Below are 27,166 nucleotides of genomic sequence, written 5' to 3' on the forward strand. Positions count from 1 at the left end.
CTTTACAATACAATGACATGATATAATAATATACTATTCAATATAATATTCATGCACAATATCAGAGAAAGACCAACATGTAACCCTTAACATTAACTTTTTCACCAGGGTTTTTCTTTTCACATACCTAAACATTATAAAGATGTGGTAAGCTATGTATGCTCAATAATAGCCTATAATTGACTGACCTAATTCACCCATATGGTCTATACATACGCATTTATATTACAGCACCACTTCACAGAGCGTCCAGATGTGCAGGGCATGTGCTGTAATAATGATTCACTATTTCTGGTAGAATACTAATTCTTTATTTATTCAAGCTGTTCCCACAGCAAAGGACATCACAGAAATTCATTTATCCGCAGATTTAAGTTTTTCTGCATGAGTTCACTCATGCAGAAAAAGGAAAAAGGGGAAATTGCGACCAGAGTGTGTTTTCTCATCAGATGACAGCTTTGTCATTCTGCCGTGATACTCTTCCCCTCACGTCACAGACAACCCTTCCTCTTGTTCCTATGGATGACCCATGGGCTGTATTTCTAGCCATAAGTACAAGTCCAGCCGGATGCCCCGCTTGTGGGCCCAGGGTGAGGTGTCCTGCTCTGATTGTATTTCCATGCTTCCCTAGGTGAGGAACACACACTTCCATCTAAGCCCTCCCTCCTTGTGAAGAGGAAGAGAAAGTCATGGAGTTGACTAAATCGTGGAGCAGAGGAATGAATTAGAGATCACCAAGGGTTTTGGGTTTTGTGAAGACTACCCCTTTTTCTCTGTTTGGTGAATTACAGAAGCTGTTTAAAGTTCTCCAACATCACATGGGAGCAACTTCTCTGATCTGTCGTCTTCCAACAGGGAGTTATACTCTTCTGCTGTCCTTACACATGTGTTACAAATTAAAACTGAACCTCTTGAGAAAACCTCAAAGGGCTTAAGACAGATCCCTGAGGGATACCCTGTCCTTGTGCTACATACTATGCTCTAATTGACTGACTAACCTTGGAAAACCCACCTGCAAAGTATGAAATAGAGTACTGGTAGAATCTTTTGACCTCTAGTGAGGGTCTACTACAAAAAAAGAAGAAGAAAAAAAAGAAGAGAGAGAGCAGAGTAGAGAGAGAATTTTCTTTAGTGCAGTTCCAGCTTCAGGTTCACATGGTGATTGCTTAACATCAGGCGTTTTCTCACTCACAATATGACTGAGTAATTCATACTGAAAGCAATTTCCAGAGATCGCATTTGTGATGTTTTTAACATCAGCGCATCAAGGTTTGAATGTGGCCATTTCACATGCTGCTGAGACTTCTTCATTAACAATTTTCACAGGTGGATCCAACAACAGAAGCCAGTCTCTCTGCAACAAAAACATCCGAGATGACAGATATATTATAGGTCAACCGCACATGCAGTATCGAGGGCCACTGATCTGGAAATTACACTGTTACTTTTGCCTAAAAACGATAGGGTGGCTGAAGACTACCCATGAGATTTGGCAGAATATATATTCTGTCAATGGCATTCTTTTTATAAGTTTTCATTGCCTGTATTACAATTATGAAAGTAGATATTTGCAACTGTTCAGGAGTTCTAAATGTGTCCTCTGCAAACGCCGTTGCCTTTTTAAAAGGATAATGGAAAAAATGAGGCTCACAAAATGATAGATTATACTTATATCAAGGACTTGGCATTGACAGTAAGAAACACAACCAAAACCACAGAGCCCATATGGTTTGATATAACTGATGTGGTTTTTCAGAGGACAGACCCAGTAAGGACCCACAACAATAACTGTGTGGCCACATACTAAACAAAAATGTGAAAGTGCAAAAGGTTGTTTGAGCAAGAAACATTTAAGAGCAACAAAGTGGAAAGTCTTGTGTGACTATCATTGTGTTGGCGTTTTTCATCATCTTCACAGATACTCTTCTCCCACACATTAACAGGAAAAGAGGACAAGGAGGTGATGAAAGATCCAGGGAGAGGGACATACACTGAGAAATGGTTTATACAAAATGCAAAGCAAAATTATATGAATGCTGTGTGAATTCTGTTAAGTTTAATGTAAAAAAAGGAAATAGAATCTCACAAAAAAAATATATAGGCATGCAATTTCAGGCATTGCCACCCCATAATGCCTGAAATGTTATGCCTAAATATTTTATAGCCAAAATGTCCAAGTCCTGATGCAGCAAAACGTCCACAAACCATCACACTACCACCACACCACCATGACTGACTATTGCTACAAGGTTCTTCTCATGAAATGCAATGTCTGATTTCCACCAAACATAATGGTGGAACATAGAAGAAGTTTTACTTTTGATTAATTCATCCGTAGGGCATTGAGCCAGAGTTCTTGAGAATCATTGAGGTGCTTCTTAGTAAATGTGAGGCACGCTTATGTTTTCTTGGTCAATATTGGTTTCTGCCTTGCTAGTCTGCCATTGATCCTATTTTGACATTAGTCAAGGTGAGAGAGGCCCAAAAATCTCTGAATGTTGCTCTGCAGTTCTTTGTCATCTTCTGGATAATATACCTTAATCTTGGAGTAATTCTGGTAGGATGGCCAGTTCATTGGAGCCATAAAGGCTTAGGAATTGCTTTGTAACCTTGTCCACCCTGATAAGCTTCAACAGCTTTTTTTTTTCCGAAAGGTCTTTAGAAATCTCATTCCTTTGTGGCATAATGCACCTGACTTTAAAATTGCTGTGCTGTCAAATTCAAAACGGGCAAAAGTAAGACACCTGAATATTAAATAACTGAAACCTCGAAAAACCAAAGGAATGAATGTATACTAATCTACAATAATATCTGACCAGATAGAATGCAAAAAAAAAAAAAGCACAAACTTGCTCACACCATTGTATCCTAATAACAGACCACAATACACATGGTAAAATAGAAGGGCTTGAAGTTGGAAACCCACACCAACACAAAACACTATCAGGGTAACACAACATGCTAAAATAATACAATAACCCTTAACTAACCAGGGGTGCATTTTCCACAAGCATTGTTAGCCAACTAAGACTGTCATTACCAGCATAGGAAACAAAAACAGGGAAGTTGTCCTCAGATGCTATGTTCGATACTGCAACATCTCAGAGAAATTACATTGTGGAGAAAGCTGCTGACTGAATGAACCACATATAAGGGAGTAAAGTTACTCCATTTACATACTGCATGTTAACCTGATTTAAAAAAATGAACGGCTTTCTGTTGTTTGAGTAAATTACCTATAATAATCCAGCCTGATCTCATGAAATGCGTCTCTATAGCATGCATATTATTTAATGTGCAAATTATATGCGAAAATGAATGTGCATATGATACACAGTTTTCACATGACCCCACACCACTAATCCTACCCAAACGTACAATACACACGTACCCCACACCACTAACCCTACCCAAGGTAATTTTCGCGATAAAATTAAATTGCACGATAAACATAATGCGTACTATAGAGACGCATTTCATGAGATCGGGTTGAATAATCTGAAATTTATTTCAGTCTCAAAATGAATAATAAGCTAAAGTTATTACTCCTCCACCTGCGCATGGAGTCATTAACAACAGTTTTTTTTTGTTTTTTTTTACTGTATTTTGTTAAAAGTACTGACATTTGTTACAGTGTAAAATGGTTAAGTTGGTAAAGGGGTCTGGGATAAAGCTCTGTGTCATTTTAATTAGGGCTGATTCTCCATTTCCACCTGTATAACATCTGTTTCTTTCCTTCTGTGCTATTGTCATTAGCCCACACAGGACAACAAGGAGTGGGCTGTGACCTACAGAGAAGATATGGAAAAACTTCAAAACATGCAGAAGTGAGACAGAGAAACAGATACCTGAGGAGAGAGAGACAGACACAAAAAAAAAATTGGCAATCACAGTGGCATATGGCATACGGCTATATAGACTGGGCAATGAGGCTTCAGTGTGGTCCGTGGTCACATGCGAGTCACACTTTAAATGTTTTCCATCTCATCCTCTGAAGTAGTCCGGTGGTCATTTGCATTTGATTTACTCACCACATCTTGACTTTTTCATCCCTGCCCACAACCACTAAGATAAACAACAAAAAATCACTTCCTCCAAGACCAAAGGGGGCGCTACTGATGTCAATTCTACACATCATACTGACCTATATTCCAGAATCTTTGCTCTATGAAGTATCCAGGAGATGCTATAGAAACTGTGTAAGTTTGACTGTAAGCTGGTTGAACGATTTGAATACATTTCTCAAACCGGTATCTCAGATGGCCAGATGTAACAATGTTACAAACATTACAGGACAGTGACGGTATATTTGGCAGTTCCATGTTTTTAAATTATATAAAGCTAATAGTCTATACAACTTGAGTGAATGTGGAGAGGGGAAAATGGAAATGAGTTGTAATTGTTGTAAAATGACCCATTAAAGTCTATTTATGACTATAAACATGATCGCTTAAACTAATCATGCTGATCTTAACAAATGTGATGGTTTTCAGTGTATACAATAAACTGTATAATGTACACTTTCAATGTATATAAACAACATCCACTTCATACATGCAGTACTTTGGTGCAAAACAAGTCACTACCAACACATTTCTGTTAAGGATTAAAGGCATAATTTATATCTAAAGCTTTTTAATTACTCTGTCCAATCCAAAATCAGTCACCACAAATTTGTGAAAAAAAAATGAAAAAAAGTTGAGTGTACACAAGGCCTGCAATTATTTCCTGCGTCTTTGCAGCACATGAAACATTCAGATGCAGATGATTTGAAAGCTGTCTCCTTCAGTTTAACCAATAAAATGTGCTGTGAAGCCAGGCATGTGAAGAATCCATCTGTGTTTATGTAATTATCTTCAGAATCCCCGTTCTCATTCTCTTCCCCCACAATCTAATTGTTTCAACTTCTGTAATGAAAAACTACCGTGACTTGCTTGTCATCTGTACGACTGTACTTGTTTTTGACACTCTTAAAAAAGTGCATGACACTTTATAACACTCAACCAAACCAACCAAAACTCTTTTAACCAAACTGCATATAACCCTGCATATAAAGCCTACTCCATAACAGAGTTAACACTGCATTGTGGTGTCACAGGAATACAGTATGAAATGCTGTGCTGCAATTTGAGTTGTTTAGCAACAGAAAACCAATCACAAATTGGCTCATTGCTTGTCTCATGAATTAAATATTCATAAGATCTTCTGAAGGGAATTGAAATTAAGTTAAAAAATCTCAGTGATGTTAAATGTTCTTTTTTTGTTTTTCTTTCATTTTTCTGGGTTTGTCTTTTATTGATTATTGATTAATAAACACTTTTAGCATTACCCTTTTAGCGCCACTCACCGGACATTTTATTTCCGAAATGCCGTTCAGCAAATAAAATGTTGCCAGAATTAAATTAATCTGTTTCAGGAAAAACCGAAAGTGCTTTTAGCACCATTTACTGGACATGCCACTTTGAAAATTCTGAAAAATGTGGATCCTGGATTGAACATTTTATTAGCATGTATAAAGTCAGGACACGCTGACATATTTGGCCTAATTAAAGTTCTGACAGTGACAACACAGTTCCCTATCAGTCAGTCACGTTCAACGTTACGTCAGAATGACTGACGAATTGGAATCTCCCCTGAGAGCCCAATCACCTTTGAGTGTACACAAAACAAGCCAATGGACATTGGCGAGTGAGATTTGCAGGGCGGACCACACCACACGGAGCAGGTAAGGAAGTGTGCTGAACTCACTCATTCAAGCTTTCACTTCGGAGCCAAGCGTTTCTCACGATTCTGCTCTGCAATCATCGTTCGAGTGTGTAGAATGAACCAGGAAGAAGCTCCTCAGAGAGTGTTGGTGTGACGGCACGTCAGGGGTGATCGCTTTCCCTGCTTTCATTGCAGTTCTCCTAAAAGAGTATTTCACACACTGCAGTGCAGACTGCCCGAAGTGGGTCTCGCACGCTGTGCAGCGACCGTCCCTGTGTGCTTCAGCACTTAAAAAGCTTTTCCCTAAACGAGCAAGTGGAAGGCGAGTATCTTTTTAAAGACGTCTCTCTGTCCATGCTTTTCTGGATGCGGTCGTTTCCTCTCCTCATCTGACTGCCTCGATCGCGGTCTCACATGCCTGGGCACAAGCATGCTGAGACGGCGTTCGTGGGTGGTTCATGTTCTCGCAGGAAGACGACAATGCCCGTCTCAGCCGGGGCTAAATCCTCCAAGCGATCGAGACAGGTGACCTGGAGATGGACAGAGCTGCTCTTCCCTCAGATGAGGGCTGGGCAGAGAATTTTGTCATTCTGTCATTTGTCAAATTTCTGTTCTGCCGCTGGCCTCACAGTCAGTGGTACCCAAAATTTCAGAGAGCAGTTTCCTCAATCTCTAGGTCCTCAAAGGGTGTGCGTGTGCAGTGTGCGACGCTATGCCTTGCCACTCTCATCCCCCTGCCAAATCGTGGAGCCAGGTAAGTGTTGCACTGCACACTCTGTCCCCATTCCGGGATGCTCTGCCTTCTGGGTTGGGCCCCTGTGCTCCACCACGCTGCCCCACTGAGGGTACATAAGTAGTCCCTCTGACCAAACTTGTATGGCATCTGGAATCCTGGCTAGAGCTTCCCAGCCCGTCTCACTGGCTCATTTGGACTATCAGAGTCGACTATACGATTCGTTAGCGCTACCCAGCATCCCCCTAGGTTCATTGACCTGTAGGATGCATACTTTCATGTCTCGATCCTCCCTCGACACAGATTGTTCCTACGCTTTGCGTTCCAGGGACGGGCATATCAGTACAAGGTCCTACTCTTTGGTCTGTCCCTGTCACCTCGCATCTTCATGAAGGTTGCGGAGGTGGCCCTTGCACCCCTGAGGAAGCACGGTGTTCGCATTCTCAACTACCTTAATGACTGGCTCATCCTGGACCACTCAGTGGACCAGCAGTTGTGCGGACACAGGGACTTGGTGCTCAAGCACCTCAGCCATCTGGGGCTCTGGGTCAACCGGGAAAAGAGCAAACTGTTTCAGAGGCTCCTAGGGCATATGGCAACTGCAGCCATGCTTCACACCGCTTCAGCACTGGTTACACGGCCGGATCCTGAGATGGGCATGGCACCGTGGCACATACCGGGAGGTAATCACACCGGCCTGTTGCCAAACTTTCAGTCGTGGTCAGACCTCGCTTTTCTATGGGCAAGAGTTCCCCTAGAACAAGTGTCAAGGCATGTTGTTGTCTCAACAGATACCTCCACCACTGGCTGGGGTGCTTGTGTGCAACGGGCATGCAGCCTTGGGTTCCTGGACAGGACCTTGACTGCAGTGGCATATCAATCACCTCAAGTTGCTAGCAATATTCCTTGCCCTGCGCCGATTCCGACCGTTACTGCAGGACAAACATGTACTGGTCCGGACGGACAAAACATCGATCATTGTGTACATCAACCGCTAGGGTGGTCTATGCTCCCGTTGCATGTTGCAACTTGCCCGGCATCTCCTCCTCTGGAGTCAGAAGCATCTAAGGTCGCTTAACCCTCACGACATTAAGCGACCTCACGATGGGGAAGTACCTGTTTTGTCTGGAACGGGGCACCATATGGCACCCGCGTTCAGACCTCTGTAACCTCCACATGTGGTCTTTGATGGAACCATCCTGAAGTCATCTACCCCTGGGAGTGGTAGACACGATCACTTCAGCTAGAGCCCCCTCTAGAGGTGCGCTTATGCTTTAAAGTGGAGCCTATTCGTTGATTGGTGTGCTTCTCACCAAGAAGACCTCCGTAAATGCCGTGAGTCGTGTTTTCTTTTCAGCGCTAAATCTTAATGAACCATTTATCTTTCATTGGCCAGATGAGAACATGGCCCCCCGACTGAGCCTGGGTTCTCCAAAGGTTTTTTGTACTGTTTTTTTTTTTTTACTGGTGGAGTTTTGGTTCCTTGCCACTGTCACCTTTGGCTTGCTTAGTTGGGGACACTAACATTTTAACAATATTATTGATCTAACTTTACCGACGCACATTTTCAGTCAATGAAGTGTGCCTGGAATTTGGGCCAGCCAACTCCTTAATCCTGAGACCAACCTCTTCAGGGATCAGGCGAGATCCCAATTCATCAGTCATTCTGACGTAATCTCTCAGTTCCCTCCTTCAGAGATTGGGGGTTACATTAATAACCTTGATGTTACTCAGCACTGCTTACAGATATATCAGTCACTCAGAAAGCTAAAAAAATAGTGCATTTTAGTTAATAATTTAGATGCAACTAAAGTGTTTCTCCTCATTTGAGTCGTATCTTAACGATAAAAGATTGAAAGTCCCTTCTTGTGTGAACAGCAGATGTGCACATTTACCAGAAAAGGCAATCCAGCAATTGTACAGCAATTTACTGGGTTTAATGTGTGAAAGTGGCTAATTAAACAATTAAAACTACTTGTTCAATGTCTTGTCCAAATGTTAACCCTGGGTTTACAGTGTTAAATCTCAAATGTTAAATTTCTCCCCATAGTAAAATGCATTGTTGGAAAAATTTACTTGCTAGTAACAACTGAAACTATGGTTTTGAGAGACACAAAGCGTTGAACTACTATGCTAATGATGGCATTTGCAACCATAGTTTGCAAATTATGCTTTAGAGAAACGTACCCCGAGATTATTTACTAACCCAGGGACTAATGCTTGGTTAATAAAGTTCCAATAGTGTGTAGTTTTGAAATACAGTAACTGCATGTAGGTAACTTACGGCCTCCCAATAGTCTTGCTGGTCATGGGGTTTTATTCGGGCAGCTGGGAGATGGCAGGGGTTTGACACAGCATTCCCTGGGCATTTCCTACAACTCTGATCTAGGTCTCTGACCCACACAAAGCATCAAAGGCGCCACTACAGGAGTCAGAGCTCTGAGCAAAGGTCAGCAAGAGGTGCAGTAGTTTATGGCAAACCACAGATGAGAAGGTCATAAAGATCTTTAGGAAAATTATCACACTCACTCACACATTGTAGTTTGTATATATTGAATTACACTGTATACAGTACAATGTTAAAAATGTACAGTATTTTATGTTAAAACTTAAGTAATTATGTTCTTTCATTAAGAAAAACCGGTAACACTTTAGTTTGGGGTCCAATTCTCATGATTAACTAGTTGCTTATTAGCAGGCATATTACTAGGATTTTGGCTGTTTATTAGTACTTATAAAGCACATTTAATGCCTTATTCTGCATGACCATATTCTACATCCCTTAATCTTACCCAATACATAAATGTAACAACTACCTTACCAACTATTAATAAGCAGTAATTAGGAGTTTATTGAGACAAAAGTCATAGTTAATAGTTAGTTAAAAGTTAGAATTGAACCCTAATCTAAAGTAAGACCGAAAAACCTCATGATGAATTACAGCAACGTGTATTTCGGTCTTACTTTAGATATGAAGAACATAAAGGAATGTAAAATGATATTACATGTATTGCAAATTGGCCTCCACTAACTGATCATAGTTAATTAAGATCATAAAACGTCTCTCAGGAATACTTGATTGGTCAATGACTGCTGTCCCAAACAAGTCATTTCCTGTATAACTGCACTAGTTTCATGTCTCTCGAATCACTTCACACTCTCTTTATTCTCACATAATAAAATAATTTACACTTAAATCAATGTTTCATTTAATTTATTTGGCAAGTTGCCTTATAATATTTTCTCTGCTTCGCGTCAGGGACTGTCAGGTTTATTTTGCATTAAATCACCCTGTCAGTTTTATTTTGTGGTAGCGACCTTTAGGAAAATATATTTTTATAGTGTGCTGGACCAAATCTTCATTTGACTGCTCCGAAGTTTCATGCAGGAAGAAATGAAATCTGTCAGCATGGCTCTGTAGTTGCAGGGTATTTAGAGAACAGCAGTAATTTGTGATAATTATGACTGTTAAAAGATGTCTGAAGACATTGTAGGACATCAGACAAGCGGATCGTCTCCACAGTGAATGGCAGCAGTCAGATGGCCATACCTGCATGTCAGTAGGAGAATTATACAGAATAGAGAGGAATTGTGTGTGTGTGTGTGTGTGTGTGTGTGTGTGTGTGTGTGTGTGTGTGTGTACTTGTACAACTATCTTTGTGAGGACCAGTTTGAGTTTTAGACCATTGGAGTGAGGACAAAGAGAGTAAAGTGAGGACATTTTGGCCGGTCCTCACTTTCTGAGACCCATTTAAAGGCCTGTTTGAGGGTCAAGACTTGGTTTTAGGGATAAGGTTATAATTAGGTTAAGGTAGGCACTTAGTTGTGATGGGTAAGGTTAGGGTAAGCGGCTAGAGATTGCATTGTGTCAATGAATGTCCTCATAAAGATAGATGAACAAGAATGTGTGTGTGTTCGTTCAACAGTTCAGGCACAGTCAGGTTAACTTGCTTTAAGGAGAATTGTTTACTTTATGTTCTGCAATATGTGGCGTAGGGAATACCCTAGGCAACAGGCTAACAGACATTACAAGAGTCAGCTGTTCTGTCTTTAACAGGCGAAAAACAAATCCATTTTCACTTGAGTGCCGACACAAGCCAACGACCTGTCAACAAATATTATAATGTCTTTTTTGTATAAGGAGGAAATTCCATAAAATGGAGGAAATGGTCTGGAAAATAAACAGTCCCATTCTTTCCTTCTTTTCGGCATATAGAAACATTAATAAAGGCATAATCCATGAGAACAGCTGACAAAACATTTTGGATAGACTAATGGTACTCTGTGCGTTACTAGAGCGCAGGCCTCAACACTCTCACATGCAGTCTAAGAATGACACAACAAAGATGCTTGGACTTATTTTCTTGGAGATAAATAATGTTATCAAAACATAAACACAAATCTGTCCATTTTATTTTAGTTTTAGATATCCAGTTGCAGAAAATGGGGAAATAAATGTAATACAAGTAATCATCTTTTTTTTTTAAAGATGTAACTATAATATTTGACGGATTTATTGAATATCAAAATATTTTTTTAACTGCAGCACTGGTTTTATCATTCTGGCAGGAATAAATTAATAAGTCTAATTAGTTGTACAAGTAATAGCACACCTTTTCTTAACAATCAACATGATCTGACATTTCATTTATTTACTGAGAGCAGGTGTGGTCAATATGACCAAAATATTATATGACGATATGAGTAATTAAAACTATTCTTTGATAAAATATACGGTTGTTAGAATACCAACATTTTAGATACACTGAAAAAAAAATGATTTGCTGAAAATATTATTATTTTTTAATTATCGCAAGTGGTTGCATTCAATAGATTGTATCTACATTTAAACAAATACATTAAGTTGAACTAAAATTGATTAAGTTCAACTTAATGCATTTGTTTAAATGTAGATAAAATCAATTGAATGCAACCACTTACGATAATTTTTTTTATTAATTTCAACGAATCATTTTTTTCAGAGTTCCAGTGACATTTCACAATTCTTGGAACCAATTTCAAGTTAACTTCTATGTGAAGAATGAAAAATAACTTTGCAGAGAGTATATTGGGGCACTGAATCACGTTCAGTCTCTTCCACGTTACGTGTGCACGAGTGCGAGCACGAACAATAAGTTGCTGGCAGCAGTTTTAACATTTAACAGCCATCGGTGTCACTCATAACAAGGGTTTCTGAATTCGACATATAGCTCGTTTGACTCTTTCCCCGCCAGCGTTTTTTTTTTTTAAGTTGCCAGCCGCCGCCAACGTTTTTTCAAAAACAAACATTTCATGGCCCCCAGAATATTTTCTTGTATGAATATCTGAACATGCAATATATCAAAATAAAGAACAGACCCTCTGCTTTAAAAATAAATAAATACAAAATAAAACATTTTATTCTAGCTTTATGCATTCTTTTTTTTTTTTATCAACACTTCTCTTCACTAAGTTCATAAAAAGCAAAAAAAATTGCAAAAAGAAAATCCCTTTTTTGTTAAAGCCTACATCCAGATCAGATTCAAAACAATGATCAAAACAAAGATGGAGTGGATCTATACCTCGTCCTGGATCGACATTTCATTCAGTAACATTAGGTAGTTTTTATTTATATGCTGTTTAATGTTGTTGATAGCGATATTTTACATATGCATATGATTACATATCGCTTGTTTCTGCATCTTCTTTGCATTTTGATCAGGAGATTCGGTACTCTTTCAGACGATGTGTAATAGCACCCCCTACCATATAACAGTGAAAACACGGAAAGTGTTGTCTCACATATGATGGAAATTTCCATCAATGGCGGGGAAAGAGTGAATATAAAGCACATCCTGCAGTTTAGCAAGATTAGACCGCATTTTATGACGGCCAATTTAACTTACAAAGATTGGTATATTAAGAAAATTCAACCAATTGAATATTTTGTACCGGTTTTAATTTAACATAATTATACCGCCCACCCTAAATCGAGAGGTTAGGGTTAGGCAACCTACAGTAACCCCAGAACAGCAGGGCCATTTCTAGTCATTTTGGCACCCTAGGTGGTGATTTTCTTTTCAGTTAGGGGGTCAGTTATGGGGTCGGAATGCCTAATTTGGTACATATTTGGTACAGATGAGATATGGTGCATATTGAGGTATTATGTGCGGTGTCTCCTGCAACTGTGGCTACCTGTGTGTCTGTGTCTGTGTGAGCATGCCAAGCAGGGAGACCTGTTAGAGCCATCTGTGTGTGCTGCAGCAGGTGTGTGTGAGCTCAGGGCTGGCCAGAGACACAGATTTAGAGGAGGAAGTCTGTGTCAGACAGTAGAGATGGATCTCCCCTAAGGGATCTGATAAATAAGGAAAAAATATCTTTGAAAAAGGAAACGCAGCTGTTTCCAAAGGAGAAGTCAAAATATTGGTGGCTTGCATTCCAGAGCAGAAAGTACAACAGTCAAAGTCTCTCTTTCTTTCTCTCTCTCTCTCTCTTTGTCACTGTGTGTATCCTCTGACATCCACCTCCATAGATTTCTTCCTCCTGGAAACTCTGACATATTCCAAGTCTAACCCGATAATTGATCTCATTATCAGTTAACTCTTTCACACATCACAACTAAGTTTAAAATATGCTGAGCCCCCCAGCATGGGTTTTTTTCATAGACAGTAAAAGAAATGGACACAGCGACCCCATAGACTTCAACAGAGAAAAGTGAAGTCAATTAGAAGCTCTCACTTCCTGATGGCTGAGCGTACTGCGCAGACTCAAACTGAGCTTGACGACGTATATGTGACGTGAACAACCTGTCTGTCTTCTAGTAGCTGTGCCAAGAGAAATCTGAATCATTCCCTTCCGAAACTTGCAGAGACGGAGAACGTGAAGCTGTCCATGAGCTAGGAGCAGGAGCAACTTTTGCTAAGTATTCTGATTAATTATTTTGTCATTTTGCCTCCACGTCCCCCCGATTGCCTGCAAGCTTCTCCTCCTGTCTATACGGTAATTTCTCTACTGTGCGACAGAAAGTCGCATGGTTATGACGCAATCGTTAGCCTATTTTTACAAAAACTGCTTCTACGGGGCCATAACGCAAGATACAAGGTAATGGAGCCTTTTATACATTTTCGTGTTTCTTTAGAAATAAATAATCTAAAAATTAAAAGTCTTTAAACGCCTCAGATGTAAAGTTATTCACTGTCAAAGTGACGCCAAAATGAATGGGAGTCAATGGAATGCTAACAGTCTGCTAATCAATGGCGGCCCCCGGGGAAGCTTCGGTTTCCGGTTGATGGATTACCCCCTTGGTTTTTTAAGGTGACCATTATTTTAGAATGTCTCACCTTATTTATTTTTTCCATGGCAACGCATCAAACTTGTCATGTGACACACAGCGGCCACAATAGAGAACAACAGTGCCCGCCCACTTTTTCAGCAGCATTGGTTCCGCATTGGTATATATATATATATAAACAATATATTTGACGTTTTTTTGCATATTTGCATACCCTAGTGATATAAAACATATGCCAAAATGTATTTAAAATACATATATTTCATACTAAGTAAACTACAAATCCATTAAAGGTGCACTATGTAAGAATTTTGCAGTAAAATATCCAAAAGGCCAGTGTTATATATTTTGTTTAGTTGATTACTTAGAACATCCCAAATGTTTCCAGCTATTTGTAAATCGTGAGAAAATTGCGATTTTAACCAAGGAACGTGTGAGCAGGTGTGAGGGAGTCGCCAGTTAATGGCGTCATATCCGTGTGACCCTCGGTTTCCGCTCGTACTGCCATAGTAACCATGATGACTGACGTGGACAACTGGGTTACGCCTAGCGGCACGCTCATTCTGTTGTTATTTTGTTCAAACATTTTGGACCATGGCAAGCAGACTTTGAGACAAAAAGTGGACTAAAACGAGGATCAATATCGAGAGCTCCATGTCGAGAGCTCCATGACTGCGACTAACTTCGACTTGACAGAGTCAAGTGGCGTTGCATGTACTTTATTAGACAGGTGAGCAAATGTACATAAAACTAATCAATGTTATATAGTTCAACATGATGAAATGTTAGAATATGGTCTGTATGTTATTCTAATGTTGATCTAGCTTACTGCTAGTCTCATACAGGCCACAAACTAACACATAGACTAACATTCAACACACTCAAATGCAGTTTAGTGTGATAGTGTAATTGTTAGACCAAGTGAAACAGCACTGCGTTACCTCACCAGTTTAATTCGTCTAATAAACTGACCTGAGTAGTAGGCTAATTCAGCACTTGCGTGTAGTTCGGTAGAATTAATTGTCCTTATTCCTTTATTTTATTCCTTTATGCACTATTTTAGTGCATTAAGTACAAAATTAGTTGTTCCAATTTAGCAGACTTTAAGTATACCAATTTAGTATACCAAAAGCACAATTGTATGGTATTTATATTAAGTACATAAATATGTAAATGTATTTGTAGTATACTTAGCATAAAATAAATGTATTTCAAATATATTTTAGTGTATTTATATATCTCTCACTATTAGTTATAACCCATATACACATATTTATAATCTTTTAGTTGTACAAATGTGGATACTTAATAACCTCCTCATACAATCTCTTATCCGGGTAGCCATCCATTGTTGTTGTAGTTTGCACACATTTCTGTCTTATTAAAAGTGCAGTAAGCAATTTCTAAAAAACGCTGTTGAAAGTGATTCGGACCGAGTACCACAACAGGCTTGTAGCCAATCAGCAGTACGGGGTGAATACACTCATGATGTGATAGGAGAGAGAGTGAGCAAGACAAGAATGAGATTTGAAGAAAGACTTTTGAAAGAGAGATGTATGAGAGACATTCCAAAAGAGGTATTGGGATATTATTGTCTTTCTTTCTTCAGTCGAAAATAAATGAAGGTTTTTGAGGAAAACATTCCAGGATTTTTCTCCATATATTGGACTTCAACAGTAATCAACGGGTTGAAGGTCCAAATTGCAGTTTCAATGCAGCTTCAAAGGGTTCTACACGATCCCAGCCAAGGAATAAGGGCCTTATCTAAACTAATCCTTTAACATGCTTTTCATGTTTCTTTTTTTGCATGTTTTGACAATGTAACCTTTTTAGATGACTGATTCAGCACACCACGAGACACTTCATTGTGCTACTGACCATTAAATGAACACACATTCATTGCTGCCTGAAGAAAGCAGTGGAACCATAAATCTAGAGCGCTCACGCATTTCCTATTCACTTGAGGAGGGCACTGGGTGACATTCCGCCACGGGTGGAGAGAGTGTGTTTATATTGTCAGTGAGGGATCGGTTTCTTCCAGAATTGGGTCAATTTGTTCAAAAATACAGGAACTAAATTGTTTTAAAGGGCCCCTATTATGCTATTTTAAAGGTTCACCTTATTTCTCTCAGAGTCTGAAAACAGTTTGTTCGAAGATTCAGTTTCTCTAAACCCCTCCTTTCCGTGAGCCAACAGATTGGTCAGACGGCCCAGTCTGTTATGATTGGTCTACCGCTTACAGCGCGTGTCAGAGACGAAACAGCCATTACGATGTTTAAATTTCAGCTCCAGAGACTTCCTCAGTGCTTGATACACAGTGATAGGAACAGTAATGATGCCGTCGGTAATTCAAAATATTCCGTTTCAGCACAAGTCTTTAACCTTGTTAAAGTGCATGCAAAGTGGATTTGCAGCACTGAAAACTGTATTCTCGACAACACGAATCAAACTCTTCCAGGCTTTAGCTACAACCAGTGGTTATAGCCGTATTCGGACAGGACTAGTTTTCCAGGGTGTCATTATAGAAATTCATGTTTCACAGACTCACTTTGCGATTTTAATCCCATCCGAATCTGCCAAGTCTGTGTTTTCCTCACACAACCTCTGCAAAAATTCCAGGGGCAAATTACCAACTGTTTTTCGACAAACTCAACGGTCCTCAGAGCAATCTAATCCCATCCGAATGCAAATTACATGATTTTGTATTATCCTAACGCTTCTCCTCGTGTGTTTTTGACCTACTTGAGCTACCGTTTGCACACCAATCTTCGGCATGATTTCATTTAGTTTCAATATGGATGGTATCCGACGAAAAAATAACATATACAATCAATTAAAAAATAGCCAAATCCCGGAAACTGCAAAGACGGCCCATTTTAATATCAGTGTCAGGTAAGAGTAAGATACCTTTCAAGATTTCTCTGCTCACTTATTTATTATAAACAGCCACTGCTATACACTCGTGAATTTTACTTTATTTTTTTATAATAAATTAAAATCATATCAACAAATAATCAATTAAAAGACATATACGTGACGCACGGACAGCACATGACCTTCTGTAATGGCCACGTCTAGAAAACGCACACTCTCACTTCTGTTATAAACACAGAGATGTTAGTCCTGTCCGAATCGGTATATGAAATCACAGACGTCAAGTAATAAGAATTGTAACTCAAAAGTCGTTTTTGAAAACTAGTCCCATCCGAATAGGGTTATGAGCGGGTCAAAGTAGACGTTGTTTGCGGGCAGCCATAAACTGGCAATATGCAAATTTGTTGTATTGTTATGTAGGTACATGTAACAGGAAGTGAATTGCTGACGACTCATTTCAGCAGCAGAATCGATTCTTTCTTTTAGGAAACAATAGCTTTATTTGTCATGCACTTTGATCTTTAAAACTTTGCAGACCTTTTACATTCACAAACAGCTATATTACACACTGAATGAAAGGTACAATTTGAAGAAAAAAACAAAAACATAATTGGGGAACTTTATTTACATTAAGTTCTTTACATATTAGTTATTTAACAGTCAGAACCATTTTCAGCATATTAGGCATACAAGTGAATATGTACATATTTTAAATTAACAAAGTGTTATTTGTAAATAGTTCAAATGGATTTGTTTATAATAAATTCTAGAAATTACTATTGTTCTTTATTTTTCTTCATTCGCTTAAATCATTTTAAATGCTTCATTTAAATAATAAATAATAATATTTAATGAATAAAAAATAACATTTAATTAAATAAAAAATAACATTACATTTATGTGAATAATATAATTATATAATTAATTAAATTATGCTGAATATCAATATTTGCTATAGTTACACATAAATTATGTTTTCTAGTTTTATATGATGTACTGTGAAATAAGAACAGAAATACTCAGAAACAGGAACAGAACAACCATAATATCACGAGAATTGAAAAAAAAACCCTGAAAGAAACAAGGCTTAAATACAATCAATCTTTTTTTTTTACCAACTGACACCCACAGGTACAAAACATCCGTCAACATCTGTCTTAGTTTCAGTTTAGTTTTCATTTGCTGAAATTAAATATCACATCTACTAATATACTAATATAATTCTATTACATATATTATGGTAACAAATGTTGCATACCTGTAGGTCTGAACCCAGTGGTGACGGCTCAGCTGTGACCTCATCTGGGGGTCAAAGGTTAACCCAGGAGGATTGGCAGGGAGGTCACACTCAGCTGTCCACACATCTCTAACTTTGTACATAAGATTTTCGCTTTCAAGCACAGACTTGGTTCAAGCCTCGGCTTTAAAAGTGTTTGACGTCAGGCCATCGGCACGCTATAGTGAAAAATACCACACATTTGGTTAGGAGGAATGAGCAAGGGGTGACCCTTTATTTCTTCTGTGGTTATCTCAGATGTTGGCGTGACACCTTTAAATGGCTACATGGATGTGATCAAGAGATTTATCACGTAATCAGATGTTGGTTCTGTGGTATCTTCTCACATCCCTATCCATCGGTTTAACAAACACCCTGTTATCTGACAGATTCACAGCCAGAGGCAACGGCACGGCAAGTTTTATTGTTCTGAGATCCTTATTCATTCCTCATTCACTATGATCCCTGATAACATGAGATGCTTCAGTCAAAGACAGCAGCTACCTGCAGAGAACGGCACATTCCTCAGGACTGATCGCAGGAACCGGTGGCCGTGAAGGCATGTCTGACGGCTATGGCGTGAGACGCAGAGATAGCATCGGGACTTCACAGCTAAGACTGAAGCAAAGAGGACGTTCCCTGAAAGAAGCTTATCTCCTGACCTCACGATCATCAACTTCAGCGCGTCTGTTTAACCGAGATTAAAACTCACATTCTTTGTCAGATAATCACGGTCCAAAAATGTTTAGTTCAGAGAACGAGGGGATCTGGCCCCAGGCTAAGTGAAGAAAAGCAAAAGCCATTTTGTTCATTAAAAAAAAAATATATATATATATATATTAAATGCAACAAAACTAAGAAACCAGTGTTTTTGATGTAAGAAAGGTCCATGTGACATAGTCTCTGCAAAATGCTGTATGGTGTGGGCAACTTTTTATACACACTGCAAAAAAAAAAATAAAAAAAAAATAATTACTCTGTATTTCTGACTGCAAAATTTTTGTCAATCTGCAAAAAAAATCTGATAATCAATCTTGATTTAAGAATGCTTAGATATTTTACTGGAAAAGCAAGAAAAAAAATACTGAGCAAGAAAATCATTAGGCCGTGTTATATAATCATTTTTGAAGTTTTTATTACTAATTGGCGTATTCGTTTTTAGTAGCCTCACAAGTTATATACAAAATCCCGCCTCTTGTATGTTTGTTTATTAAAGCTGCAGTACGGCAGATTTGGCCCTTTTAAAAATAATGTTAAAATAATAATGTTAAAAAATAATTATATGAATTCTGAGGCATAAAACTGCAAGTTACTCAAGGAGGAACAATGATGGTATCATTTTATCAGAGTCACTAACAACAGCAGGTACATGTCTGTTCATTTGATTCATTGAAAATGATTTAAACTAAAGAACATTAAAAAAAGTTAGACAACACTGACATTATATATAACGATTGCTAGATATCTACCAGTCGAGAAAAAAAAGGCCATCTTTGGGTACATTTTAAACCATTTGTCTAGGAGCTGTTGCTATCTCTGAAAAGCAGTCTGATATTGATACGAGTTGTATTACGGAGTTTGTCCTTTTTTTCTTTTCTTTTTTTTTTAACAATCCATTGTGTTAATAATGTTGCCCTATAGTCAGAGGTGCACATAACTGGTGTGCATAAATGGTCAAAAATATAAACGATGCACAGCAGAAAACGTGGACGGAAGCGCTTTATAGTACCAACATTTTTGGGGACAGGGACACGTTTAGTTCCTGGAGTAGGAATAATTTGTGACGAATCTGGCCTCTTCTTCCGTGTTTAGAATCGTTTGAATGTGTAAATTGGCAAGACAAAACACATCCAAATGATAACCTTTGACTCTATGATGGTTAAACCAGAGCCCGTCTACGGAGAGCCTGTCCACTCCCTATTAAGCCCTATTGTACCGAATTTTGGTTGTAGTACCACCAGAGTTCCACTGGGGGCGCTCGCCATGAGTGCAAAATGAATGGGAGTCAATGGGGCTAGACGGCTAAATTTGTCTCTTTCACCCGATTGCCGTTGAGAAATCTCAGATGTGATTGTAGATTTTGCAAGTTCAACATGGGTTTTAGGTCGAAAGTTGAATGAACGAGTACTTATGTCGTTTTGATTTCTTACAGGTTGAGTTGTTGTTGCCCATAACACGCTAGCATTCTGCTAATGACGTCAGCATTCTGACGTCATTGACATTTTGAAAGACTTTTTTAAATCAAATAAGTGACTCTAAAAAATCTAACACCCAACAATGTGTAATTTCTTTGCATCTCCTTTCGAATACAACATTCAAATTACTAGACAAAAAATTATATCCTGAGAAAAGTGGATTTTGAGGGGTATACCGCCATTGACCTCCATTCATTCTGCACTCGTCCTGTGAGCGCCCTCATATGGAATCAGAGTGGAACTGCAACCAGTTCAGAAGCCGGAAGTGTAGTGAGAGTGAAACTTCTCGCCATATTAGACATTCTCTGGTTAAACTTAGCATTTAATTCGAAAATCACATGCGTGCCGAACCACGGGGCTATGGATCACGGTTCAACTGCGATCCGTTGCACCCCTAATAATTAATGAACACACTTATCATCATGATTGCTATCTTACCAGAGATGGAGAAAAATCCTACTCCAGGAACTAAACGTGTCCCTGTTTCTCTGAGAGAGAGGCCAACAGCGCTCAAAAAACGAATTGATTCCTCTTTTGCGTTTACTTGCGCTTGAACAGACACATACACACAAAATGATGTCAAAATACCCGTCTCTGCAAGTATTCTCTCGGTTATGTCATAAGTTGAGAAAGAAACCGGATGTGTATCAGTATATTTGGTTCGTTCATTCTGTCAAAGTGACAGCAGCCTAATATTACTGCTGTTGTCTAAGTCATTAATGTTAATAAAATAAAATAAAACATCATCATCATCTACCATGTTCGAGAGAAAAGTAGAAAGTGAGGAGAGCAGTCAGAAGGAAAGTGATGATTGAGTTGATGATGATGATGATGAGCTTGTAGGATAAGTGTGAGTACCGTGTTGCATTGTGGTCTATGGATCTGGCTGAAGTCTACATGTTGAGTAGACTCGCTCCCTCTGTCAAAATCGAGGGGTCGAGGGTCTGCTCAAATAAACTTCCCTCGCCCACATTACGAAGTTGAAAGCACTTCAAAATGGCAGTAGGGATTCCCCGAGGGCAAGTGCTTAGGAAAGTGTAAAAGTGGACAGAGTTTTGAACTTTCTACTCCTGCATTCAAATGGCAGCACAGCTGAAAGGTTTGTTTTTAGCTGCGCCCTCTATTGTTCAGGTGTGAATTTGCCTTTCCTTCAGCCTGAGCCTGAGGCCTATTCATTTCAAGTAACGTAATGCAAAATTTAACTATAGTGACGCAATAAGTTACTTTTTTAGGGAGTAACACAATATTGTAATGCAATACTTTTAAAAGTAACTTTCTCCAATACTGCCCTCAAAATCCAACCTGACAACTCAAATTATTATAAAGTCATTATCATAAACTTACAATCGGGGTAATTCAAGGAGACACTAATTGTTTTTACGCAATTGCTTAATTGATGTTTGTTCATTTAAAAAAATACAATAATTTAATCTTCCATACTGCAGCTTTAAAGTCCACAATATAACGCTGAAACTCTGCTCACAACCCATTTTACTTCTGTAATATATATGATATAATATAATATATAGATATATGGCAGTGAATCACAATATTCAAAAAGAAAAACTATTGAGAGGGATTTGATTGGATGATGGTGGTCTCTATATGACAGAGAAATATTAGAAGGCTAAGAATGTTTTTCAATGGCAAAACAAGTTATCATATTTTGATGGGTAGAATAACATTCACCAATGAATTGTGCACATAAAGACCAGGTACATGCACTGAAAAAGTAAACAGATCATTGTCAATTTCACGATTACTTGGTAATTTGATAATGTTCTCAGCTACCATATTTGAGTCACTTTGGATGAAAGTTTTAGATAAATTACTACATGTAAATTTGCTAATGAAAGTGCAGTTCCATTTAACACATTTTGCCACACTAAATCCATCCCACAGAGTAGCCAATTTTCCTTCAAAGTCAGTGCAAACAAGCGTGCTGATTTGTGTCTGGCCAGTAGTCTCATTTGCTGTGTGTTTTCAACAGTTCTTATCAGTCTGCTGAGTCACCCATGAGAAAATCCCTTTCCTTCTTTTAGCTAAAGCATAACTCAAATTCCTTCCTTAATTTCCATGTTAACGCCCGCATGCAGACTAGAAGTGATACAGCCCTCCTGTGTCCGTGAGCCACAGGCGGTCTTTCAGAAGGTCATCTATGTAGTGCATAACCTGCCAAGATCAAACAATTAATTGATTGATTCCGGCAAACTAATTATGTGATAAAATGTGGGTTTAGAAACATTGTGGTGCAAAACAAACAGCTAAGCCCAGATTTGGAGCTCAGCACACTGAAAGACGTTATTAAGAGCGGAAGAGTGAAATGAAAGTGCATTGTGAAATACAGGATTCATAAAGTTATAAGAAGCCAGGATTGTCTAGACCTTGTTAAGCTCCCAAGAAACCCCCTAAAACTCTATGTGTGGGTCACTTTTATTACTTTACAGGCCTAAAGAGAAGCTCTCCTGTGCTCTCCTGGGTGGCTGTTGACTTTGCTAAGTGGGGAAATGACAGCTTGTCTCTATAGTTAAGATGTGTGCCGTGGAAAAGAATGAGTTTGAAATGCGTATGAGAGAGTTATAGGAGGAAATGTGAGAGAACACAAAAGATCCAGGTGGAAAAAAGCAATGATGGACCAAAGGAGAGAAAACAGAAATGCTTTTTCCCCCCATGGATTTTCCCTGGATTACTGGAAGATCCCTCTTATCCAAAAAAAAAAAAAAAAAAAAAAAAAGACAAACACACAATATTACCAGTGCAAACAAGAGATGGGAGTTTCCTCAAAATTCCCTGTGCCAAGAAAAGCTTAGGGTATCCTCTACCCTTCTGTCAACACAGCAAGACTGGTCTGGAAAAATTGGGATTGACATCAAGAGCATTGGATGCTCCTGAATCTGTCACAACGATCACTGTCAAACTCAAAGTTTGACTTCAGTGAACATCTGCTCTCAAATCGCATACTTGCATTTATTATAATAAATCAAGTTTTAGAGTTTTGTCTGAGATTTAAGCTACATTGGAGGGATAGCTTATATAGTGAATAACGATTTCATTTTCAGTCTGTTCCTTACACAAAGTTATTGTAAAGCATCAGAAAACCACCATAAAGCAATATAGCGCATGAGTCTTATGGACTACGTTTATGATGCTTAAATTATTTAGAAAAGGTCATATGCTTTCAGTGTATATAAAAAAAGAGTGTGAACATCCTGCCTAACATTGAGCTCCACAGAAAACAGTCATTTGGGTTTAGAATAATGTGAGTGAATGAAGGTGAGTAAATTGTGACAGAACTGACATGTTTGGGTCAGAATGACAGTAATATTTTTTGGGTTGAATATTATAGGCTATGTAATAATGGTATACAACATACAGTTTCTCTTTGAGGCAGAAGTCCTGACTACTCATAAAGCCACACAATAAAAAGGAAATTTTCACTACTGTTTCTAGAGTCATAAGATGACTCACATAGCATGCATTGACTTTCCAAATGTTTTTGACAAGCCTGGCTATTTCTGGATGAGTTGCAATACTGGTCAGTTTCTGTATTCCAATATAAACCAATGCTTCCTTTTTCAGCTATATTTGGAGACTAGTCATAGGTGTTCTAGACAGATGACTGCCGTAATTGACCAGAGAAGAAATAACACTTGAGTCATAGGCAAGTCATCCAAAACAAATAATATGACTTACATTGCAAGAGTCCAGAACAAAACCATATTAAAATACTAATGCAAAATATCCAATAACTGACCGCGTCACTGACACACTGCAAATATGAAAAGCCACTTCAAGCCTGTCTCGGGTAACACACTGTGGTTAGATAATGTGGTATTCTGCTTATTTCAGAAAATGTGGCCAACATGTCAGTCAATGACATGTGTCCATCAAGTGTTCAACTGACTGCAGAAGACGGCGGGACACATTTATTGTCTTATAAAACAGACAGAAATGAGCTCTGGAATGAACCCAACCAACAACTAGAATGGCGCAACTCACACAAAAGCATCTCTGGCAACTGACCCAACAATTGGCCCATAGCTGCAGTGAGTACAGCCAGAAGAGTTTTTTTATTGTTATAATTAACTTAATTGGGCAACTCCTGGCCCCTGTAGAGGGAAGTTCACATAAACAAGTGAATCTTGGATGCGAATACTCCCTCCATTAATGAGGTCTGTGTTTACTGAAGCAAACCACACAGAATCCCTGAGCATAAACAGACTTGTGGTCTGACACTGTGCTCAGGGTCACTATGAGCTTGATAGATGTCAGTTAAAAAGTGTTGAAGGGCGATATCCCTCAAAAACCTTACAAAAAAACTACTGAGGCTGCAACATGATTCATCTGGTACAGATGGACATATGATGATACTCCAAGGTACTTCACTTACCGTGGTATATAAGCAAAATATCAAAGTGCTTGACAATACAATGTGCACTTTAATTAATGTTCTGTGTAGTTATAATAGATAAACAAATTCAACTGCCTTAATCCTGCAAGCTACAGTAAACAATGCCACAGAGCAACCTTAACAAAATCGAAATTTTCACTCCAGGCGGCATAATAAAATAAACTAGATTAAAAAAAATGTTTGTCAAGACAAACTTTGAAATTGACTTGAGAAAGCCTGACTAGAAAGTAGTTTGAAGTTTAAAGTAGTTTTAAATCTTAGGCAATACAGTCTATCAGAAAACAGACAGACGCGTTAAGTACGCTAATAGGGGGAATTCTATAATTTTTGGATACGATTCATTAAAAGGTTTATTTTATAAAATGTATTTGCCAGCAAAATATTTACAAATGCAGTGGAGACAAAAAGTGCATACTTCACACTTAAAAAATGTGTAGCCTAAATGTCACAGGTAACAACGTATCAAATACAACAGCAGAAGAACATTCAAGCAAAATGTTTCACAAAAATAAGTTTGTCCGCCTTTAAATGTTTAAAAAAGTAGATACCCTGCTTAAAATAAAGACAAAGATATTGGTTCACTTAGTCCCACACATGCCTGAAATCTGAATGCCATTACACTTGAAATAGGCTACACAGGTGTCCAAGCAGAATAACCATAGGTGTAGCTAATTTAATAATCAATATATATATATATATATATATATATATATATATATATATATATATATATATATATATATATATATAGTTTCAGCCTATCATTTGAAACTTTACAAACCTCTTTTAGAAATGATTGCCCGAGAAGTGCTTGTGCTATCTTAAAATATTACATGAACGAACTGAAACAACATTATTATTTAAATACATTTTTGAATTACTTTGTGGAGGAAATTCATCTGTAAATATGTCATTAGCTGCACAGAATCGGATTGGGTTTGTAGTGCGACCCGTATCCTTGCGCATCATCTCTAGCAAAATAGATAGCCTACAAGCGTGAAATAGGAAATGTAAAAGTTCATCTTACCCAAATTGACAAAACTCATGACCATGTCCGCGTCGTGCAGGAACTCGGTGTCATGATGTGAAGCTAAAGCGGGTCGTGTGGTGGTAAACAGTGATCTGTACTGATCCACGTCGCTCTTCTCTTCAGTGGACATGCTGTTGTACAGATCCAGCATGAAGAGGGGTGCTGAATTATATTTGCCGCTGTTCAGATGAGGCCTGGGTCTGTGGTTCAGTCCCAGTATGGACAGAATCTCTTTCTGCATCTCTCTTTTCTCCTGATTCCGTAACCTCCGATGTATAAAGTTGGGCTGAAGCTCAGAGCCGTCCAGTACAGAACTACATGCCAAATATGAGCTCCACAAGAAGCCCAGCAGAGCAAACCAGACGCTTGTCATCTTTACATCCAGTCTGTGATGATGATGATGATGATGATGATAAGGGTGTAATCACTACTAAATATAAAATCACTTGGAAAACAATGTTCTGTCCTCTTCTCCTCTGCTTCACGCCATAGGATCTTAGGTTCTTCAATTGTTCAGAAAATAACCTTTTTCTTATTAAGAACCATTTTGCCTGTATGATCCCCTTGAGATTAAAAGTTTATTTATGTTACATTATAGGATCTTCAGATCAGTGTGCTGGGTTCTTTAAATCACCAGTACATAGATGGTTTTCTGAAGAACTACAGAATAAAAAAGTTATTGACTATAGGTTTTCCAATGGCATCAGGCTGTAAACCAGGTCGCAACTGTAACCTGTCTCTGTAAAACTGTATTATCCTGTGCAAAGCAGATGCAGTTGTCCAGGTAATTTTTCAATTCGCAAAATCTCCATCAATTCTTCGGCGTTATACTTCGTTCCGGACAGAAGACAGCTGGAAAGTTCTGTATGCCCCCTCAAAGTTACTTTGTGTAGGCTATAATTCAAAACGAGGAATAAAGAAAAAGTTATCCGTCACTTCCAAGACAGTTTTTCTTATTATATATTACTATATATTTTCCGTTGAGTTCTTTGATTTAACCACGGGCTAATCCCCACAGAGTAGCCTATGTTTGTAGAGTGGACAGCGCGTCAGTCTCAGAAGCTTTTAAATAACGGGGCTGAAGCAGGTAGACGCGTCTCGAGCCCGCCCCAGTGCGCGCGTCCAGAGGTGGAGCTTTACAAGACAGTTTTAACATCCTCAAACTCGTCTTTACGTACACGTCTACGTGTCTTCTTTTGCATATAAATGACAATATCAGCTCTCATGTCAGGTGTCTATAGTCTGCATACGAGCGACGCGACGCGGCCGTAACGCTCCAGTTCTACTCAACAGTGCAAGATTATAACGTCATGTAGAAAACTCCGTTCATTATAAGACCAGCAGTTGCGTTTCGTGTTCGTGTTTTAGTTTTGTCGCAAATAATGGAACCGAACGCGCAACTCTCGGAAAAAAAAGTCAAACTATTTTAGTGACATCTAAAACCAGCGAGATACGCAGTGCGCATCACGCATGTGTACAACGCCTCCTATGAGAATAACTGTCCCTATTGTCCTGCATTGATTATACTGTTAACAGTTTGACCAAGTATTGGATAACGTTCTAGTCCTAGAAGCGTTCTAGTTGTGTTGCGTCGCGCTTTGCGCGCTTGAAGAATAGACAGTGCTGATGCTGCCTAAACTCATTTCGCTTGTTATATTGTGTGAGAGGATG

The 27,166-nt window shown here is 38.7% G+C and overlaps 1 protein-coding gene across 1 annotated transcript in view; it reads right to left on the reverse strand.

Moving 5' to 3' along the window:
* Positions 1–26,538, reverse strand: part of bmp6 (bone morphogenetic protein 6) — a 55,105-nt gene extending 28,567 nt beyond the window's left edge. Inside the window, exon 1 of the mRNA XM_084398858.1 lies at positions 25,493–26,538. Coding sequence (XP_084254984.1) covers positions 25,493–25,868 — 376 coding nt within the window. The 5' untranslated portion in view covers positions 25,869–26,538. The remainder of the gene's footprint in view (positions 1–25,492) is intronic.
* Positions 26,539–27,166: the final 628 nt, after the last annotated feature.

Source organism: Rutilus rutilus (assembly GCF_951802725.1).
Source record: "Rutilus rutilus genome assembly, chromosome: 24".
Lineage (NCBI taxonomy): Eukaryota > Metazoa > Chordata > Actinopteri > Cypriniformes > Leuciscidae > Rutilus > Rutilus rutilus.